Source organism: Schistosoma mansoni, chromosome 1 (genome assembly GCF_000237925.1).
Source record: "Schistosoma mansoni strain Puerto Rico chromosome 1, complete genome".
Taxonomy (NCBI): domain Eukaryota; kingdom Metazoa; phylum Platyhelminthes; class Trematoda; order Strigeidida; family Schistosomatidae; genus Schistosoma; species Schistosoma mansoni.
Window position 1 is genome coordinate 59,258,435 of NC_031495.1, and position 15,112 is coordinate 59,273,546.

General features: G+C 36.6%; 2 protein-coding genes across 3 annotated transcripts in view; one reads left to right on the forward strand and one right to left on the reverse strand.

Annotated features, from left to right (window-relative positions):
* Positions 1 to 6,765, forward strand: part of Smp_104030.2 (cell polarity protein) — a gene marked incomplete at both ends in the record, with an annotated part of 58,926 nt that extends 52,161 nt beyond the window's left edge. The window contains 6 exons of one of the 2 annotated variants that reach the window (XM_018795028.1): positions 2,507 to 2,645; positions 3,207 to 3,481; positions 4,362 to 4,538; positions 4,618 to 4,872; positions 5,758 to 5,997; positions 6,424 to 6,444. In XM_018795028.1, coding sequence (XP_018649382.1) covers positions 2,507 to 2,645; positions 3,207 to 3,481; positions 4,362 to 4,538; positions 4,618 to 4,872; positions 5,758 to 5,997; positions 6,424 to 6,444 — 1,107 coding nt within the window. Of the gene's footprint in view, positions 1 to 2,506; positions 2,646 to 3,206; positions 3,482 to 4,361; positions 4,539 to 4,617; positions 4,873 to 5,757; positions 5,998 to 6,423 lie in introns of both variants that reach the window. The other variant, XM_018795029.1, reaches the window with a different exon arrangement.
* A 270-nt stretch (positions 6,766 to 7,035) lies between these two features.
* Positions 7,036 to 14,554, reverse strand: Smp_180210 (hypothetical protein; the record flags this gene model as incomplete). The annotated part of the gene is given in 10 exon segments (XM_018795030.1): positions 7,036 to 7,239; positions 8,692 to 8,819; positions 8,904 to 9,233; positions 9,239 to 9,250; positions 12,939 to 13,315; positions 13,605 to 13,886; positions 14,046 to 14,174; positions 14,207 to 14,390; positions 14,429 to 14,511; positions 14,548 to 14,554. Coding segments are annotated over 10 exon segments (1,617 nt in total). The 3' UTR covers positions 7,036 to 7,154.
* Between the last annotated feature and the right edge of the window lie 558 nt (positions 14,555 to 15,112).

Sequence of the window (15,112 nt, forward strand, 5' to 3'; positions counted from 1 at the left end):
AAAAAAAAAACTTTTTTCCCTTATCAATATAAAATCAAGACACAAAAATGTATAACAATAGTGAGACAAAATATAAATTGGTAGTGCTTTATCATATCTAATACTTTTTAAGTTTTTTCCCATAAAATCAAAGTTAAGCACAAGCGGGGACAGTCGAATATATTTAAACACAAAATTACAGAACATCTTAGCAAAATCTGAAAACCATACAATAGATACTTAGTTTGCAAAATGTCAATCAATCTTGTCAGACTTCACTGTTCCTTCATTTCTACAGCAATCATCCACTGTTTTCGTTCCCTTTTCTTCAATCAACTTAACCGCTTGCTGCCAGGTGTTTCATTTTCAATTGATGATATATACTACTTATATCTATCGACATCAGTAGTACACACCACAATTGTATTGTTATTATGACTATAGTTTCGTTTCATTATCCAATCTATCATTACAGTAATACTAAATTGTTAATATTACTGTCGAGTCGATTAAAAATAAGCAAATATTTTCAAAATTTTATGTTCAGTGTTTATTTGAACACTGTACCTATTTATTGTTATAACGCCATTATAATTTATCGAGAGATGAAGTGAAGCATATCCAACTATTTTTTTGAGAAAAAAATTTATTTATCGAAGTTGTCCCCAGTCATTAGATTATGTTTTGATGAATTTCAATCCTATAATTCTGAAAATTATCATTTTTCATATCACCCATTAAGTCTATGATTAGTGTAGTCTATTTGATCTGTTGTTGTCTTGGTGTTAAATTTGTAGAAATTGATCACTATCTCACCAATATTACCTCATAAAATTTATATAGCTCAAGAGACTACGTGCATCACACTATACTAAGCCTTAATCTGTATCGATTGTTTTAATGTCAGTATTACTGAAACGTGTTATAGATAGACTGTGTACTCATTCATATTTAAAGAATGGTGATTAGTTATATAAATGAATTAACTATTGCACGATTTGCTTTGTTTTATATTTGTACTCATTAGTATTAAAAAAATCTATGTAGGTTTGAATCTTCTGTTGGCAATACATATTACTTAAATCACTACTGCTTATTATAATTACTACACTTTGAAATATCATCAGTAAAATCAACTGATTAAATGAGAATTGTAAAAAGGACATTTCATAAATGGAATAAGTAAATTTACGAGGTAATTGTATTTGGTAACGACAAACTATCGGATATGCATTCCATTCACAGGATGATTTCACTGGTATTCAACTATCTTTCTGTTTTCTCACTACTCACATTATCTAAGTGAAAAACTGTGATCTTCGCCCCCCAACTTTTAGTACAGTTCAGGAGGCTGTAATGTAAACCAGTAAGCTCTCATAAGATAGTCGCGAAATTATCACTCTGTGTTTACTAATTACGGTTTTGGTTTTTTGACTTGCTTTAAATTCTTTTACTTTTGATTGTTTTTGTCACTTTTTTAAATCTTTCATCCTACCAATTTTTGATACCCCGTCACCATAATAATGTGCCATTAAGCAGCTTACCAGTCACACATTTAAATGTTCGGCTTTTTGTTTGTTTATCTACACTACTGACGATTCCAGTCTCATAGTAAGGTGGTCAAACTTCTATCAGGTTTGTTATAATTCATAGCAAGGTCGACGAGTGGTTACCTTTCTAGCGCAATCACTTTTCAAATTGATGAAGGTATTTGTTTCAATGGCAATAAAGTATTCAAGTGTCTTGATGTTAAAGTTTTTCAATCCGATCAAGAAAATTGTACGCGTATATGCTTTTTATTTTAGGCTATCTATGTTAGTAAAATAACAGAAGGTGGAGCCGCTCATAAACAAGGCCAACTTCGAGTCGGTGATCAAATTATTAGCGTAAGTTTAATATTTCTGGTAGTATTTCTGTTGTAGTTTTCTCTATTCAATATACCTCAAAAATTTTTAACGATTTCCCTTGTGGTGTTTTCCAATTATTTCTGAGAAGTACGATATTTTCCTTCAAAATAAGCTCGGGTAAAACTTTCACTCGTGTGGTTATACTACTTACTATTTCTAAGTATCTAAATGTATCTTGATATTGACTACGTTTTGTTTTGATGTGTTTGACAAAAATATTTATTATCGATCGTCTTTTTCATGAGTTTACACCATCGTATTGGGAGTTTCCAGCTTTAGTTGTTTGTTGTGATCGCTGTATGAAGTGAAACTTCCGGAAATTATTTCTGATAGTTGACTTACTTTGTAAAGATGGAATGATGAATCACTATTTCATCCTAGCTAATCTTCTATCAATCAAGCTGAAAATTTATTTGAATAGCTCTTGATTATGTAGTCTTTTAATTAAGCAAAATACTTTTTTTCATGACATTTATTTGGACTACCTGTTACAAGTTATTTATCTCATCAAAAAGAAATTTAGTTCACTCTCCCAGATTTACCTTAACAAAAAACTGTTGCTAGAAATCTTTCGAGTGAAAATCATCTGAGTAGCGTTTCTTACTTTTTCTATTTTTTAGATAAACGGTGTTGATATCAGAAACGCTCGTCACGATGAAGCCATTTCGTTGTTAACAAGTTCTAACGATTCAGTAGACTTGGAATTACTTCGTTATAATCCTGACATAAACGATAATCTCGGTAGTCTTCCGAAAACATGTAAGCATATTCCAAATATTCTTTTCTTGTCATTATGAGTAAAACCATAATGAATATGCGAAAAAACTAGTCACATATTTCCAAAGAAATTCACACTTTTTGGTAAGAGATGAGAACTACAATTTTTGTTCTAATACAGTAAACTTGTAATAGTATTCATTTTGTGCTGCGAATCCTCAATTCCAACCTCAAATTAGATGTATGTATTCTTATTACTCTAGATAAATATCGTTTACCATATTGGCACAGGTATTTCAGTGAAGGTGAAAATGTATATCTAATAGATATTGAAATTGGTGGTGTATTTTGATTCCTTTACACAAAGTTATCTTCAGTTAGTTACTATGACTTAAAATTATCCGTAGATAAATTTGTTGAAATAAATATATTATTCGTCAAATTTTTTCCTTAGTGATGGTTTCTAGATCAAATAAATTCGTTATTTTTTTTAAAAAAGATAGAAGATAGGTAGGGTTCAAAGTTTGTCATCTTTTCCCTTACTGATATTTTACATTTCTGATGATTTCCTAGGTTTGGGTTTTGTTTCTTTTTGACTTTTAGCAGCAGCTAATGGTTTTATAACATCATCAATTCTGACAGTTAAAAGATCGAATAATCCACAAGATACTACAAAGGCTACAGATTTGACGGATACAGACAGTCATATTTCTGAGAAATGTGATTCTCGGGTTTACTTATATAGCGAAAAGGGTATTCCTGTGGAAAGAATTACAGTTCGCAATGATGGTGGACCTTTAGGTTTAGCTATCTGTGGAGGATCCGATATAAGTTGTCTTCCGTTTGGTAACAAAGAACCAGGTATTTTTATATCTAAGGTAATAGTCAATTATTCGAAAATGAATCTCATTTCATTATATTCCATGCAATTTATACGTAAATTTATTTCTGTGAAGAAATAATGTAATACAATAAAGAACGCCTTGTGAGTGACTCATCCTGTTATACTGGGAAAATTGAATGTAGCTATGGAGATATTGTGCTTAGGCTGATAAACTGGACGATGATAACTAACTAGGTTTTGTAAATATTTATCCAACGCCATTTGCTTTTGATCTCCGATCAAGTTCATCTACTACGCAAATCCTTGACACTTGCCAACGTTAACTGTCCAGAGAGAAAAGGCAAACTGTTTAGGAGTTTTTATTGTTCATAATCGTGATAGTACTTCACAATCGGTATATTTTTTTGAGGTGGCTGAACTGACCTCGGATAGGTGATAACCTTCGCTAGCAAAATAATCCATTTACAATGGCTCGTCCATATCTACATCCAAATTATCATGCGACCACATATGTTCTGACTTCTTTTACTCAAAATGTGTGTAGGGAAATGAACTTTATGAAATGGGATGACAATTTTTTTTTTCGTTTTCACCAATCACCATTGCGTCAGATGAATATCGTGCAGTGCATCTGTACAAGTAACATACTCCTTTGTTCATTGAACGTAAACGATCTGCTTCGGCAAGTTAGACTTTTTCTTTTTTCGAAACTTCCGTAAGTAATGAAATTTTGAGAAAGTCATAGACGAACCTATAAATTAAACACTATTTGTATTAATCCGAGCTTTGGTGGTTGTAGAATTAAAGGTTCTTTTGACTGCAGAAAAGCTGACTCGCCAGGAATGTATAAGTATCATATTAAAGGGATTCATTTATTCTCCTCAATTCCGTATACTTCACTTTGATCATTTTAGATCTCCCTAGATGGCGCAGCTCTTAATACTGGCTTACGTATCGGAGATAGAGTGCTTAAAGTTAATGGAGTCGACTTGAGACACGCTACACATGATGAAGCGGTACAAGCTTTAATCCAGCCTGTTAAAGAACTACAGTTAGATGTACGCAGAGATCCTCCTCCACCAGGGCTAAGGGTAAGTGAAACACCAATTCTTGATGTACGAAATCTGTCTCCAAATATTGTTTTAATGCGACATTTCTTTATTATTTCAGCGTATCACTGTGACCAAACGACCTGGAGAACGATATGGATTACGTGTTACAGGTGGACTTAACACTAGTGATAGTAACATGATAACTAATTTAGGATCACATTACTCATCACTAGCCAATGATGACGGAATATTTGTTACATGGGTTTCACCAGATGGTGTCATTGCTCGAGACGGCAGATTGAAGCCGGGTGATAGATTATTGGAGATCAATGGACATTGGTTAATGGGAGTTACTCTTGATGAAGTTCTGCATGTAAGAATTTTTTCCAATTTCCCTTTGTCCTAAACGAGTAAATTTATGTAGATCAGTTCTCGAGAAAGATATTGATAATAACCGACCTTTTAAAATCATTGGCGAGTGCTATAATCTTAAGAAGAACCATCTGACCTGTTTGATCACATGAATTCATGATTTTGGATATTATGTATATCTACTAAGATGAGACACTTTGATCAATTACTTTTTTAAGTTACTATCTGGTATCACTGTAACTTACCATATACACACTACTGCAAAAGTAATAATATTTTGGATAAAGCAGACACACTATATATAGAATGATATTTCACTGCTTTCACCAATATATTTGCATATTTATAAACAAAGATAACTACGAAACATGTTATTTTTCACGGTAATCTAAATTTTACGAAAGAATCTGTTGGTTGATGAAAACCTCAAATCAGTAAATCAAGCTACTAGAACTTCTATTTTATGATGCAAGACTGGTTATTTTCATATTCTTTCCTAAGTCAGTCAGAACTAGTTTATTTACATCTTGCTTGATATTGTTATCTGTGAATCCTGATATGTAGATGAATTTCTTACATAACTCATATATACTAGACACTACTATTTTTACCTGTAACAAACCGTGTACTTTAAAGTCCATACGCTTAAATTCTGAAACCCCTGTAATCTATGTGAAATCTTATCGTCATGAGGTTCACCTGAATATCTGGTAATTAGCTGTCACGGACTGGAAACAACAACATACGGGGAACACAGTCCCCACAACAAAATAACAAATTATGCCAAATGAATCACCGATTTTTGTGGTAATTATCATCGTGTATGTGTTTATGAATACTGTTAATTCGTGTTGTCTAAAATGTAATTCCATATTATTATTGACAGATATTTTGGGGATCCAAATCAACTCTGTCATGTGTGGTATGCGATGGTCCAGTTGAATTCGCTCTCCAGATTAATAAAACGAACCATTCAGGGAACATTGAACCGTCTACATATTCTCCTGCGATGCCATTTTCTATCATACGCTCTACAATGCCAGAAATCGCTGATGCATCTGTCGACGATAATCCTACCTCTAACTCACAATTAGATAAAGTAAACAGCACCCACAGATTGAACTTAGTAAGTTAAATTTCCAGTGTTTTTTTCTTTGGAATCAATTTCAAGTAGTCCGTGAGTAAATCATTATTACATATTCAGTCTAGAGGTTGCTCGATTTGAAGGTAATTTTCATCACGATCTGCTATGATGGGAAATCATTAAAAAAGTAGGACTGAACAGCTACTCTGTTGTAGCTTGAAAATCCACCTACGATTACCTAAGGATTGGTCTCAAGACCTGCTGTTTATGCAGAATGTGTATAGAAAGCTTATCTCCGTAGACAACATTGGTATTTAAGAACAAGTTAACCTGAACCCTTATTGAACGCACTAACTCAATAGAGTTAGGTTCAGTGGATTTCCAAATAAGCATACCTGTAATAAACTATGAGTATCAACGTTGTTTCTATTTGTCATTTGAGTACAGTGACGTCTTTTTATATTTCAGGAGGCTGCTGTACGTCATTAGCATCAACCAAACTGATCGGTGGACTGCGCGGAAGCACTCGTGATGATATTTAAATTACTATCGAAATACACATTTTCTCTCCATTTCATTACCTTCAATCAGACTTTGTACCAATCTTTTAAATGACAGTGATTTCCTTACGCTTGTTATTTTGTTTCCTGTAAAGAGTTGTACAGCGCCTTATTAATTTTTTATCCCCTGCTCACAATGTTAGTAATATAAGAACAGTTGTGGATCTCCTTGCAATCGGTAGCACATACCCTCATGCGCTTATGTACTTTTTTATGTTTGAATTCCAATAAAAAAGTTCAAAGTTTGTTTAAATACTCTTGACTTCAGTGTTTTTTCCATAATTTTATTGAATTAGGCAATTGTCCAAAAAAAGAGCAGAAAACATCAGTTAAACTCTGACAAAGTCTAAGAAAGTGTACAACTGTACAATCACTTACAAAAAAACTGTTGATCATTAATACACAATGGATTGAAGAGAGCTATAAGAAAATAGAATAAGAAATGATAGCCGGTTTTGGGAAAATAAACAGGATCACGGTGTTTAGGTAGAATGGAAAATGAAGATTCAGTTAGCGAGACTTGGGAAATACTGTGGTAGAACAGCCACCATGAAGTTGTACAATTTGAAATTAATGAACAGGATCCGGAAAAACCAACATTATCACACAAGGAAAGTATGTAACAGAAGTTCGAGTTATCTACAATACATCATCTACGAAAGACAGATTAGGTAGATGCTTTCGCACTTCAATCGCGTCCATTAGTTCTTGCAATGATGTTTGTCTGAATAAGAGAAAGCAAAAGTATACGTTGCATTTCGCTTAACGAATTAACAAACTGTTTCATAACAGCGAAAAGAGCGAGATGACAGGTAGATCTTTACTTCTGTCGATATGTAGCATAAATAGATTTTAAATCTTATTCTGAATGGTTACAGTAGTGTACGCAATGAAATTGATTAGTATACCTGAGTATCCAAACGTTTTTTTATCCCTCGATAACGGAGTGGCTGTGACTTCTATTATATACTTGTAAAGTACTCGATCTCGTTGTTCACAGATGAGCCAATTAACAGTCACGTAAAAAATAACTAATTCTCCACATTTTGTTTTATGACTGTCCTGAACTCTTAGAAATCCGAAAAATTATTTATTTTATTACAAAAATTTCCATTTGTCTATACGGTTAACGTCAAATGGTCCTTTTAGGCTAAACAGCCCCCAAATGCCCTGGTACGGCCGAGAGTGAGGAGAGTCCGCCCTCTCTATCGAAATGCTCTCACATGATCACGCGTTTAGAGCCTCTGTCAGGGAAGTCCTACTCACTGCTTTCTCGTGACTGAGGTGTTGTATCCGAAATTGAGAGGACGAAAAGCGAATGTCCGGCGCTCTAACCGGGTTGGCGGACACGAAAAGTTCACCTAGGAGAGTTGGAAAGCCCTGATTCCAAACCAATGGTGCACATGGGCTCCAGTATCCTGAGGGAACAAATGGCGTATGAACCAGTCGTTGGTCACCGGCTACCATGGGACTGCATCTCCTTACGATGCTCCACTGCCTTGTGGATTAGACCTTTAGGTCAAAGGCTCGGGGTGTGGCCCCCTGGGAAGACCACCTGCTTCAGTTTGTGCACCTGGGCAGCATCACAGCCCTCACACAAATCAAATGAGATTTGTGTGGCGCATATTTATCTGGTGCTTCCTTGTACCAATATTTATGTGTTTAAATAAAATAAAAATAAAAGGCTGAACAGTTAATCACAGCCGATGAAAGTTCAAGAAAATTAGTGGTTACTCCCTTTTGCGTAACTCTTTGGTCGTTAGTTTAGAAACATAATGTAATAGCCCATGATGATTGATGTCTACACTAATCGTCATAGTTTATAAATTTTGATCCTTTTCCAAACAGCGAATGTTTTCGTTGAGCGGTAGTCTTAAAGCTTCGGATGAGATGTGAACTCCTGGGTCGAAAATATCTAAATAATAAGGTCGGTTGTTGTTTGCTCTAACAAACAACATTGACCAGCCACGACGTAAGTATAAACCCATCATATACCAATCGCTCAGTTTTCTAGGTGCAGTTGAATCGTAATTGATAGTACAATGAATGCCACATCATATACTAAGAACAAATAGATTGATCACCTTCACAATAAATAAGATTCTCAACTTATTGCTGGTATAAAAGTAAAGTTTAAGAATATTAATCGCAGAACTAAATATTTTTCTACACTCACTTCTCTTTATGAATTGCGAGTTTCGCTTCACTTATTCGTACTAAAGCGCGCAATTTTTTGGATTCAGCTGATAGTTCCCCATAAAGAACACTCTGTAGTCGATCGAAATTTTTCGACTCCATTTGAGCCTGAAACAAGAAAATATTAATTTGAATGAAGATTATAACATAACTGGGGGATTTTATGATCATTTTGACTGGGGTTAGACTTACTTCTTGTTCAAGACGTTGTAAAGTATCATCTTGATATTTAGAAATAAATATAGGATCAAAAAAAGACTTCATCTCGAAGCTGTTTAGGATATCCGTAATCTTTTCTAATCTAGACCCACTTTCCGACAGTGCAGCAGGTGAGAAACCTCTTTTAGTTGTGACGTCAACTGTCATAGCGGTAGAATGGCTTGAACGAACTGATGGGGAAACAGAAGAAGGACTTGGTAAATTTGCAATCTCCTTTTTGTCTACATCCGGTGTATGTTCAACCGTATTACAGGGTTTGTTAACATCTGAAAAATTGCAAGCAGATACAGGAGACGCTGATGTGTCTAGTCCGGAATTGCCTTTATTGAACAGAAATGAGTCCGTATTCAATCGGCTGGAAGCGCTGGTCCGCAACATGCTTAATGAAATTAAAGAAAATAACCTCATAGTCACAAAAAAATCAAAGTACAACATCTATACTTAGACAACAAATAAAAATCCCAACTGAGAATGGCAGTGTACAAATTGATTGCTTTTACAGCTTCAGAAAAATTTGAGTAGTGATTCAGAGAGGTCAAGTTTAACAATTTCAAGGATAAAACACAAATTTAATTACACCCTTATTCAAAACTACATTATACTATTTAGGCGAAATGGCTGCCGCAAAATACCGATATACAGAACAAGCAACTGACTAGTTTTATTTCGGATGATAACGACACAAAAAGTCGCAACGTCCAGCCCAGTACGTGTGCCCCTAAGTTGCCCTTGTACAGTCGAGTCAGCTATCGCTCTCGAAATGCTATCACATGACCACGCGTATACAGCTACTCCCAGGGAAGTCCTGCTCACTGCCTTTTCGTGGCGGGGGTACTTTTTCACGAAATCGAGAAGACAAAAAGTGAATGTTTGGCGCTTTAACCGGGTTGGTGGATATGGAGGAGTTGGAAAACCTTAATTCCAAAACAATGGAGCACATGGTCTCCAGGATCCTGACGTAACAAATGGGGTATAAACCAGTAATTGGTTATCGGCTACCATGAGACTGCATCTTCTGACGTTGCTCCACCCCCTTTGGGATCAGAAGCTCCGGATGTGGCCCCCTAAGTGATTTGTGCGACGCATATGTATTCGGTGCCTCCTTGTACCAAAGTTCATGTGTTTAAATAAATAAACGTGTGAACATGTTTTCATGTTGCCATAACCCGTTAGCACAGAAATGAAATTGTTAGGCTAAACAACAGAATAGTAGAAGCAGTATCAGTGGTGATTAAAACGATTAGATGTCGAAGATTTGAATCCATAAAATATAAATTAGTGAAATAAGAACAAAAGTTAGAATCACAGAACTTGGGGGAAGGCAAAGCAGGGATGTACCTGCGTCATCCCAAACAATTTTTAGCCATGTCATTCAATGTCTCTAGCTATGAGTTACAACAATCACGCGAATTCAAACCAGATGGTCTACCATTATCGTGATTCAGTATTTTGTTTATAAATATTGGTAGAAAGGGGCACCAGATAAATATGCGCCACACAAATCTCATTTGATTTGTGTGAGGGCTGTGATGCTGCCCAGGTGCACAAACTGAAGCAGGTGGTCTTCCCAGGGGGCCACACCCCGAGCCTTTGACCTAAAGGTCTAATCCACAAGGCAGTGGAGCATCGTAAGGAGATGCAGTCCCATGGTAGCCGGTGACCAACGACTGGTTCATACGCCATTTGTTCCCTCAGGATACTGGAGCCCATGTGCACCATTGGTTTGGAATCAGGGCTTTCCAACTCTCCTAGGTGAACTTTTCGTGTTCACCAACCCGGTTAGAGCGCCGGACATTCGCTTTTCGTCCTCTCAATTTCGGATACAACACCCCCGCCACGAGAAGGCAGTGAGGACTTCCCAGGCAGAGACTATATACGCATGTATGCATGTAATTAATTATTACATGCATAATTGGAAAAACTGGAGTATTTTAATTCGGAAGTTGAAATGGTGATCATTTAGCTTCGGTTATTCACTACTTTAACTTATAGAGGACAGCTTCCTGTGATTACCAGAGGAATCAATTTAGTAGGTTCTCGATATCCCAGTTTATTTGGTTTTTTGAGGCGTGTCAGGAGCTGAAAAGCAGGAAACCTGAAAAACCACAAAAACTTAGGAATAGTTTGATGGTAAACCAACCAAATCATTTCCCATTTTTATTTTCCGGACTGAAATATGCCTACTGCCGCCTGATTGATATACATATATATATATATACATACATATATATATCTTTGAGCCACATTGGTGGCTGGTGACATCTTCAAACAAACAATTTAAAACGCAGAATCTAGCAAATACGTATATTAGTTCATATGGTGACACGACATCAGCAGAATGATGAGCAGTCAACACGTCTCAGACCAGCAGTAGTAGCAACGGTGATGAAAGGAAGTATTAAGCACAGACAATAAAATTAAAAAATGGGCTCGCCCACCGAAGCGCGTAAAATAATTTCGGAATTTATTATCTAAGGGATGACAAACAGAAACTGCATCCAAACCGCTGGGACGCATTTCGATTCACCATACATTTTTGTTATGATAAACGAGCAGACGACATCCGTGCTTGAATGCAACAATATGGTTCAGTCTAACAGTCGGTGACTTCACAAACTAATGTTACGTTTCAGTCTAGCGGTCTCTAGATTCCTTCCAACCTACTCTTGCGTCAACTAATATCTCCCATTGAGGAAGGCTGTGGGCAGGCATATGTAATACATGCTCAAACCCCCTTGATCAATGAAGACATAAAAATATAAACCTGTCACACTCAACTATCACCCTACATCTAACCTTAGTAATACTCAATCCGTAGTCTCAATGTATGCAAGCAATCTTTTGAAATGACCTATAGACAAGCACCAGTAACCTAGGAATATCTTTTTTAAAAGACATAAAGCAGAACAGAACGAATTGCTGCAAGGTCAACTTGTCTTTTGTTTGGCAGACAGACATTTAATCTAAGCTACAAGTGACGGGAATTGGCGAAAATCAAGCAGATTTTCTAAACTCATGTCGAGATGTCTTCGGACAACAGACCGGCAAGGCTAGTGAGACTTGTAAATGGCAGCCAAAGCAACCAAGTGACCAAAAGATGTCTTCAAAACTGTGAACACTATGCGAAGATGTCTGCTACAACCTACATCAGAATGCTATTTTACCTGGAGTCACAGTGAGTCGGGAAAAGGTTGAAAGTATGCTAAACACTTTTATTCTCCAGACTTATCAGTATCCTCGGTACTGAGTCCAGTTATCAACAGTCCCGGTAGGATTATTTTGAACGTTCAATCCCTACCGCTGAAATGAATTGTAATCACTTGAATGGAAATAAATTTGTATCAAGTTTTATTTCACAACTCACATTTGTCATTTCATCGACTAACTGCCCATTACAAACGCAAATATTGTGATCCAATCAACTTGCTTACTAAGTGACAGACACTAATTTGGTGCTTCCTGCACTAAACCATACACAGCTAAATAAATTAGGACTCAAAAACTCCTAATTTACAATTCATGGTGAAAAACATGTTTGTATTGAAGTGATTTCCAAAATCACAGGAATATACAATTTAGATTCTTATTATCAGATTCAGACGCACACATTTTTATCCCGTCATTCAGTTTCTGATATTGCTGAAAAACCTTTGACTCAAATGGTAGGAAATAACAATACAGTCTTCAAATCGACTGATACAACATAAGTCTCGTTAAAATCACGCCCCCAAATACCCTGGTACGGCCGAGAGTGGGGAAAGTCGGCTCTCCCTCTCGAAATGCTCTCAAATGGCCACACGTATATAGCCTGTCACAGCCCTCACACAAATCAAATGAGATTTGTGCGGCGCATATACATCTGGTGCCCCTTTGCACCAATATTTATGTTTAAATAATAATGATGTTAAAATCATATTTTTAATAACAAAACAAGCTTAGTAAAACTCAGGACAAGCGCGTTACTTTAAAGGATATACGTATTGAAGGAGGTTAGTGATAACAACCTACCTTAGTACCAGTTGTGTAACCCTGACCACGATCATATGAGGAGCCTTTATGTACATTACAATTCTGAGTTTCAACGTTGACTGAACTGGGATATGCAACAGGACTGTCCATTTTTGTCAGGTGCCTGGAATTTAAGATAGTGGGCGAACATATTCGGCCATCGAATTGTTTATATCTTCTTGAGATAGTGTTTGGGGAAAGCTGGTTAGTGGCCATCTGACTGTTTTCCGAAGGAACTGACACTTTGCATGACTCATAAATTGAACCATTAATAGGGGGTTTTACAGAGGTGCAGGATAAGGATTTAGGTGGCTGTTCGAGCAAACCCCCTATGGAAGCTCGGATAGCATCCACTAATTGATATAAGGTAGATTTTTCTGAAGTAAAAAGGAATAACAATTAGTGTTTACCCCCATTGTTTACTCATGGTTTGAATTGTTAAGTATCTATGTACTTGGTTTATTGTGAATAAAAATACAAAACCAAAGTCCTGTGAAACCCATGCTGATGAAATGAATTAGGAGAACCTACACTGCCTTGGAAATTAAATTCAACTTCCGTATTATGTCAATAAGTAAAGCTATCTGCCTCCATAATTAAATGAATCACATATTAGAAGTAGAGAAACAAGCACATGGAATAAAGGAGTTAAATTATGACTGATACCTGGTTTTTGGCCAGCATCGCGAACCGGGACCACTGTTGCTTTAGATTTGCAGTCCCTGGGACGCTGTAAGCTGAGGGTACCTGGTGAACAAAAGTTCATACTGGACTTCTGGGGGGAGAACTGTCTACTAGGTGGAAACTTTGTAGAGCTCTCATCTGACAGTGGGGAACTATTTGGAGATATTTCCATATCATCTGTTGTGAAAGTCCTCGGTGGGAGATGATTTAGCTTCGCTTTCCTCAATGGATCGTACCGAAAATCATGAGACACAGGACGGCTAACTAATCGGAAAGCCATGTTAGCACAAATAGCGACAAACCATGGTTTTTTTCGTCATTGTGGGAAATTCCTGTAATATGACCTACATCAGCGGTATGGCTACAAACAAATAAAAATAATATATTATTACTTGGACATATTAATGCTCAGATGTGATGAACTTGGACGCCGAACCTCCGCATTAACCGAATACTTTATGCGTTTTAGTTCACTAGATAGAAGTGAACGTTCATCTTTAATTGCACCAGGTTCACTTTCGGATATACTATGTGATCTTTTCAGATTGTTTTCTAAAATAAGTGAGGCACATTTTGAGAGGTACCTTCAGTGTGTTTACGATCACTGAGCAGCTTTAGTAGATCTCTCCTGTTCATTTCAGGTAAATCCCACTCCGGAGGCTTTTGCCATTGGGAAACCTCAGTCATACAGTTGTAAAAGTATATCTTGCCTTTGGAGCTTAACTGCTCTGACCAGTACCCACAAGTCCTGATTGCACTTTTCTGCCACTATACGTATATTCAAATGTAGGATACAAAAAACTTACCTCTGGTTTCCCATGCACATTACGTTCTTTCTTTGTTTGGTGGTTAACAGAGTTAGATGAGCGGTTGGAATGATCCATGAAGACTAACAAAATAATGAAATAGTGATAAAGAAAACTACCTTCCATGTGCTCTTTACTACTACTACAAGTATTTAACGTGTGGATAGCAAGTCACAAAGGAGAAGCCTTCGGTCGATCCTGACAAGGCATATATACTACCTACGTTTAGGAAAAATACTAAGAGCCCGCCAAAACAGTTGTAGTCGCGGCAAAAGAGTCAGTGAGCCATATTGTCAACCAGGCGAACATTTGCCTAAATAAAACAAATGCAAAATTTTAATAACTTTAATTTTAATCAGTTGTTTTATTTCTTGTCGTTCCCAATATCGTAGACAACTACTCTCATGGGGGTGGTGGTAGACCTAGTTGAAGCTTCAATTAAGGAGATTCCGTATTTCATAATAATTAGTCTTCTGAGCACTCACCTCCAGAATTAAAGACCGTGGTGGCAAGAAATCCCCGAAATAAATAGCACCGTGAGTCTTAGGTATTGATGATGACCTCATAAGTTCTACTGGACACATGCTATCTGGTGATCAGTTACGGATCCACATCCAGTCGCCATTGGGTAGGCCATGCTACGCAGCTTTCGCAATACCTAGTCAGTTTATATCATACACTTTT